The sequence below is a fragment of the Eufriesea mexicana genome, unplaced genomic scaffold (assembly GCF_001483705.2).
Source record: "Eufriesea mexicana isolate 0111107269 unplaced genomic scaffold, ASM148370v2 scaffold1767, whole genome shotgun sequence".
NCBI lineage: Eukaryota > Metazoa > Arthropoda > Insecta > Hymenoptera > Apidae > Eufriesea > Eufriesea mexicana.
Window position 1 is genome coordinate 97,050 of NW_016909873.1, and position 6,765 is coordinate 103,814.

At 47.4% G+C, this 6,765-nt stretch overlaps 2 protein-coding genes across 2 annotated transcripts in view; one reads left to right on the top strand and one right to left on the bottom strand.

Moving 5' to 3' along the window:
• Nucleotides 1-5,035, top strand: part of PsGEF (Protostome-specific GEF) — an 11,143-nt gene extending 6,108 nt beyond the window's left edge. Inside the window, exons 7-15 of the mRNA XM_017901793.1 lie at nucleotides 52-357; nucleotides 1,196-1,611; nucleotides 1,692-1,904; nucleotides 1,962-2,324; nucleotides 2,416-2,533; nucleotides 2,613-3,028; nucleotides 3,091-3,312; nucleotides 3,379-3,724; nucleotides 4,130-5,035. Coding sequence (XP_017757282.1) covers nucleotides 52-357; nucleotides 1,196-1,611; nucleotides 1,692-1,904; nucleotides 1,962-2,324; nucleotides 2,416-2,533; nucleotides 2,613-3,028; nucleotides 3,091-3,312; nucleotides 3,379-3,724; nucleotides 4,130-4,384 — 2,655 coding nt within the window. The 3' untranslated portion in view covers nucleotides 4,385-5,035. The remainder of the gene's footprint in view (nucleotides 1-51; nucleotides 358-1,195; nucleotides 1,612-1,691; nucleotides 1,905-1,961; nucleotides 2,325-2,415; nucleotides 2,534-2,612; nucleotides 3,029-3,090; nucleotides 3,313-3,378; nucleotides 3,725-4,129) is intronic.
• A 789-nt stretch (nucleotides 5,036-5,824) lies between these two features.
• Nucleotides 5,825-6,765, bottom strand: mRpL30 (mitochondrial ribosomal protein L30). Its single transcript, XM_017901836.1, has 4 exons — nucleotides 6,703-6,765; nucleotides 6,427-6,617; nucleotides 6,231-6,357; nucleotides 5,825-6,145 (listed from the first exon to the last, which is right to left on the bottom strand). Exons 2-4 carry the CDS (start codon nucleotides 6,534-6,536, stop codon nucleotides 5,855-5,857), a joined length of 528 nt encoding a protein of 175 aa, XP_017757325.1. The 5' UTR covers nucleotides 6,537-6,617; nucleotides 6,703-6,765; the 3' UTR covers nucleotides 5,825-5,854.

The window sequence follows — 6,765 nt, forward strand, 5'->3', positions numbered from 1 at the left end:
CACCCCCCTTTATCCATCCGCCTTTCTAACCGAACGTTTCTTCTACCGTAGATTCCATGGGGATTTTCGCTCTCCTGGGGAAGACCACCCCGCGTGGAACGCGTGGATCCTGGCAGCCCGGCAGAACGGTCCGGTTTGAAGCCAGGTGATCACGTGGTTTTCGTTGATATGACGAACGTGGTGACGCGATCACGAGAAGAGATTCTTGGACTGATCCAGGCGGCCACGAATCAGTTGATCTTGGAAATTTATCGCAAGGGAAACGTTCACTCGTCGATGCATCGGCCTAACTCGATGAACGTTAGTCTGCAACAATCGATCGGCGGCGGACACCATGCGGTTGCGTTTAACGCCGAGGTCGGTACAGGTGTTCTAGTATGAACCCTAGAAGACTCGTTTCAAAGTTGCTTCGTTCAAGCAATCGGAGGAGACGAGTTGTCCGGACGGAAAGGCTTTGATTGCTCGTGATTTCGCTTGATCTTTTACTTTTCATAGCATTCTTCCATTCGCGGCTTCGACTGGGCGAATACTCATCGAGATCGCGGCGCTATGAGTCGCGTTTATCGAAATGTTTTGCGTGCTAGTTTGACTTGCTTGATTCGAAATGACTTTGAATTTGGAAAACTCGTGAATCGATCGTGAATGTTACCCGTTCGGAATCGCAAGTTCTCGCACAGAGAGCCGCAGCGCGCTGCATGCGTTTCCTTAGAGCTTATTTTATATTTCGTTGCACGCCATGTCGCGCGATGCTCCTGTACATTCCTTCTCGCGAGTGTCTTGTACTTGTTGCGAACGCGTAGTGTATAGCGCGTGTCCGTTTCCTTCGTCGGTGGACACGGTTAAGTTATGATACAGTTATGTTTTATTATGTAACTTGGACGGTTGTCTTTTTTTTGTTGCTCAACAAGTTCTGTTTAAAAGCATTCGTCATATTTTATTTATTTATTTCATCCCTCTCCCTTATCGATACCCGATGCGTATGCGTCGTGCCAAGAGTATGGCTGGAATAACGAATAAAGCGATCCCTTTTGCGAAGCATGCGTGCGAGCTAACGATAGATTTGCGTAACGCTCGATAAGCGCTATTCGTCCTACGACTATTACTCTGCATGCCCCACGCTGTGCACTCTTCTAAGCAATTTCTCTCCATTTAAATTCGAACGGATGGCACGGCTTTTGCGATTGAACGCGTTCAGGTGTTTCCAAATCTCGCCCCGGATGCGCCACCGGAAGAGGAATTGTCTGTGCGCGAGACGCGATATTGGGGTATCCTGAAAAGCGGTCACACGCGTTTCCTGACACCCTTAGCCGAGAGACGCGACGTCCTCTCCGCCGCGGACTACCTCATACTCTTCCAAAATCTCGACGAATTGCTCAAAATTTCCGAGGAGATTCGAGACGAGGGTGGCGGAGTCGAGAGTTACTTGTGCAGAGTTCCGAGAATCACCGCTGCCTACAGACGATATCTAAGCGGACTACAACGCGCGTGCTGTCTGCTGGTCGCTCTCAGACGAAACACCGCGTTCGCCAAGCTCGTCTGCGAGCCTGCGGTCCCGCACAAGAGACGACCCGACCTGACCGGCGTCTTACTCCTGCCTCTAGAACATTACAGGTGCGTTTCTATTCGAACAACTTTCGCGCGTTATTCGAAGCTCCGTGTTCAAAGCTAACATGCGCTGCGAACTTCCTCAGAGAGATGACGAGACTGTTGGGTCTTGCATCGCCAAGGAATTGCCAACAAGCCAGAGACTTGGCTCAGGGATACAGGGAAGCTACGGCTAACGCCGGCGTGATGGAACCACCGCGCGATACCGGCAGACCTCTGCTTAGCCTGCAAGAGGTCGAATCCCGGCTGGTTTTCGCCAGATGCAAACCGTTCACCTTGGCCATGCCTGGCAGACAATGGTGCGTTGAATCGTTGCGAAAGAAGCCACCGAAATGTAACCATGTGAAACGTTTCAGGCTATTCGGTGGTGCGTTGGCGAAAGTGGAAGGCCGAGCGCGGTTGCAACCCTCGTGGGCCTTACTCCTCACCGACCTTCTCGTGTTTGCTCGAGTCTCCCGAGATCGCGTCCTTTTCGTAACCGAAGAGCCTCTGCGACTCTCGAACATTGCCGAGGCTTGTTTCACCGTCCGCAAAAGGCCTACGGAGTTCCGATTGCAAATCGCCATCAATCCGGCCGGAAACTCGGAGAATGGTCACGTAGAGGTGACGAATAGCGGAGGATGCAGTCCTCACAGTCGTCCCCGAAGACGGGTTTTGGTATTGCGAGCGCCGACTCCGGAACTGAAAGCCGTTTGGCATAACCTTCTTCAGCGACAGATGTAAGAAATTTCGAGATTTCGACATATCGCGAGAGGTCAGAATTGGGCACCGGGTAGGTTCGCTAGTCTACACTAATTCGTTATATTTTAGAATCTATGTGAATACAGGCTATGGGGGAACACCGAGTCAAGACAGCCCGGAAGAGAGTCCGATCATCGGTAGCAATTTCACTACCACCGCGGTCAGGGAACCCACGGAAAGTTCGCAAGTGAGTGAAAAGGGGTTTCGAATCTTGGCGATTGGAACAACGAAATTGGCGTGTTATTCATCGATTCTCCATCCGACAGACTACCAGGGAGTCGCAGAAACAGGACGAGGAGAAAGAGTCGCGCTCGGCAGAGAGCATCGACAGTATGATCAAAGGTTCGAGGGAGAACAATCATCTGGCGCAATGGGTGCGCAATTCCCACCAGATTCCACCTCCCGATCACGAGGAGGTTCCCATCGAGGAATGGACGGCCGAGGAATTGGCGGCACGAGCGCCGAGAGAAAGCGGCAACGAATCGAGACGAGAACGAAACGCGACGGCGGAAGATATCATAACCGAAGTCATTAGTTCCGACGTGGAGCAACAAAGTACCGCATCGAGTGCCAGCCTGAGTACCGTCAAATCCAATAGCGTAACCGCGAAAAAGAACGGCAGTCTAGGATCGTCCAAGGAAAATTCCATCAGCTCGATTAACATATGTAGGAGATGTCACAGGTAACGTAGGAAAACGAAAAACCGATAGAAATATGTGGATCATTGCGATCGCGTATTTGTAGATCGGGTTGTCCAACACCGCCCTTGGCGAGGGATCCTTTCTCTCCGTTACCTCCAAAAATATCGGTCGTACCACCCACGCCCGATTTATGCACCAGGCACAGGCTCAGAAACGGTGCACACGATAGCCCCGAAAGGAACAGTCCAGGTTACACGCCGGCCGATGGCAACACGGAAGACGGGAGCGGGGACGATCTCGATTGCGAGGGCGAGCCACCGTACAGGTAAAGTTTGACTCGATACCGAGTCGGATCGATTGTTTCGCGACAAATGGTCTCGTTATTGTGCAGAGCATTGAGAAGATTCGGCACGGTGAGCAGCTTGGATCAGGATGACGAGATCGAGGAACAAGGCGACGACGACAATCGAGATACCGAGTCCCCGCCCGCTGGCCTGAGATCCTGGACGGCTAGGGCGAGCAATTACGTGGTCGGCAAAAGGTCGGCGTTGCTCGAACAATTAGGCGAAGGCATAGGCGGATACCTTCTTCAGTCGCCAGTTCCTCCGGAGAGAACGGAATTCTCCTTGGACCCGAACGACGAGGAAGGCACGACGTCTGGAGCTACCTCGGGCGACGATATCTGGGGAACACCGACTTCCGGCGGACCCGACGACGAAAGCTTCACCACGAGTTCGGTAATGATAGCAATCATTTTACGGTAATACGATAGCATTCGAAGGTATTGCTACGAACTCGATGACGAAACATTGTCCCGGATCCGATTGAAAATCTCTTGAACGTGCGCGCGCGTGGTATTCTTTCCTCTTTGCCAGCTTCGCTTGTTTCACCGATCTCACGGCTGTTTTAAAAGCTTGCTTGTACCGCATATCACCGAGTATCTAAAACCGTGAAGCTATTTGCGTTGTTGAGTTTCCCTTCGGGTAATTCGAGATCGAGCGAGGAAAAATCCGGGAGAGAGCAACCTAATCGAATCGGGATAAGAGACAAATTAGTTGGTAAGCTTCGCACGCATCTGCATGACAATGCTTGACCTTTGTTTGCAAAGAATTACTAGCCCGAACTGTGCCTGACTTCCCTAGTCGCCGCCCGTTGGTACAGGCAACGTCGTTGCATTCGGTGAAGACAACTACGGCCTAAACCTATCGGCGGAAGACGACGCTGACCAAGAGTCTGAAAACGAAGACTGCAACCTGTCGGAACTGAACATGGACCAGTTGCTCGGCAGCGGAAGCCTCAGCTCGTTGCGGTGTTTCATGGGCAGACAGAGGTTAGAACCACTCCTGGAGGAGGACGATTCGTCCGGAAGCGCAAAGGATCAAGTCGGATGGTGGTGACAACGGTTTCAAACGGCGGCGTCGAAGAACGTCGGCGCCAGTTCCGATGGCAACGACAGGGATCGCGTCTTTGCCAGACTGAGCCAGGAGGATAAAGAGTTTCGCAGAAAGATAGTGAATCTGCATAGAAAACTGTCGGATGTCGAGGATACTTGCGTGACCGAGACCGTGTCGTCGGACACTGTGAACATCTCGAAGGACGCGGAACGATTGAAAGAATTGGAGTCAGTCGCGCGAAGGGCGGAAGAGACTAGAGAGAACAGAAATGCCGAACAAGCCGAGGCAGAAGGTTATTCGTCGACGGAGTTCGGAGACGCGAGGAATCGTCGATACAATCGACGAGGCGAAATGCAACACGAACGAAGAAGGCGAATAGAATTGTTTCAGCGTAAAACGAACAAGCTCGAGGAGGATTCGGACGATCAGAACGATAGCAGCCCTTCGAGGACAACGGAGAAAAACTTTTTAAACAGGTTGAGAATAAAGCGACGCAGCATGAAGCTGCTGAGTTTCTTGAGCGGCAAGGCCGCGGACAGATCGCAAGAAGAACGCGCTGCGAGACTGTTGAGAATGTACATGCCCGAGAAAGGATCCAAAGCACAAAATACTATTTCTATTCATCATACGTCCAGAGACAGACGATTTTGGAAACTGCGGAGTCGAAGACGAACAAATTCCACTTAAACGCGAATGGGTATCACTACCTTCGGAGAACGGTCGAAACGGAAAGAAGAAAGAAAACGATAGAGAAACGACCGTTTCTTTGTTATTAGAATTTCCAGTATTCGAGTTATCAAAGTTTTTTCAATTCTATTTAAGCACGTACAAGTTCACAGACTTGTTTTCATAGAATCTAGCGTAACGATACAAAATTAGGTTTACTATTTCGAATCTAGACTATTTCTTCGTCTCGTTAACGGTTTCAAAATACATCAGTACTTTCGTCGGAAACGGTTAGTCGATTAAAAAGCTCCAGAATGCGAGAGTCGCGTTCTGTATTCTAGCGTGCTTATCAGACTTTGAACAGAACGGTCTTTTTCGGGAGATTTAAAAACGGTCTAGTGGAACGTTTTTCAGATATACGTTTAAGATGTTTCGTTTACAGCGTAAGACTGCTCGTCGACCTAGTCTCGCTCATTAAAATTTAGATAATGTTTGTTTCATTTTTGGAACACCGTATCTCAGTAGGTCCGCACGACTGACGCAAAGCGGCACTCATCTTCCACCATAGATCTTGCTCGAACATACGAAATAAAAAGAAATTGTAAAAAATAAAAAGAAAAAAAAAAAAAATGAAATTTTAACATTACTGTTGGTAGGTTGTAACATGGCCAACTGGCTGTAATCGATATACAAAATAAAGTATATTATTTGTTCACTTTCTGTTTCCCTGTTTTTTACCTACATAATATATATATATATCGAATGCAACAACCTCGTCTTACACTGGTATCATTAATATTTATTCCGTTATATAAGATTTCCTTTTAACCACATGAGTCTAAGCTGTTCTTGAACTGTCTCGCTGTTCAATCTTTTGACAGAAGTCCTAGCATCCATGGTTGCTTGATAACGCGCAGGATCAACTTTTCCAGTAACGTCAACTTTTCCACTGTCGTGGACAAAAAATTCCGTAAGGTCATCCACTGTACTTGGTAGATTTTTAGGTAATATTACCGGATCAATTTTTACTAAGTGCTTCACTCTCCAAAGCATGGCACACATATCTGGTGTATTTTTTACGAATACAAAATCGTTTGACTGAAAAAATAATTTTTATATAAAGTAAGAGAGTACAGTCGACGAAAACTATCGATCGATTTAAGGTTAAGTCAAGATTTCTTACGTCTTCCTCGAATCCTAATTTTTTCAGCGTATCTTTTTCCCAATAAGGATTACCTTTGAAAGGTTTTACTCTTTTAACCATTAAAACCTTCGCCGGAGTAATTGGAGGATCTACGTGATCCTTTGTACTGAAATGAAAATGTTTCTGTCGTGCACAATTTATAAACACGAATAAAAGCTAGTATTTCTTTTCTTACCTTGGATGAAACTTGACATTTCCATATCTAACGACATCCTTGAGCCACGCTTTCGTATATTGTCGATGACCACGAACAAATGTTAATAAAACTTTTACACGACTTGTCATTTCGTAGTAAGGTTACAAATCCAAAGTTAGGTTATGTTATGTAAGATATATGTACCATATATCGAACGATCACGATTATTTCTAATAACCAAAATTTGTAACCGTTAGTAAGAATTTTATTTCTAAAATTCCATCTTTCGAGCAACGATAAATTTTCAATACTTACGTTTTAAACTATGCTTCTATTCGCGTCTTATACTGTATACGTTTTCCATGATTCAATACTGCG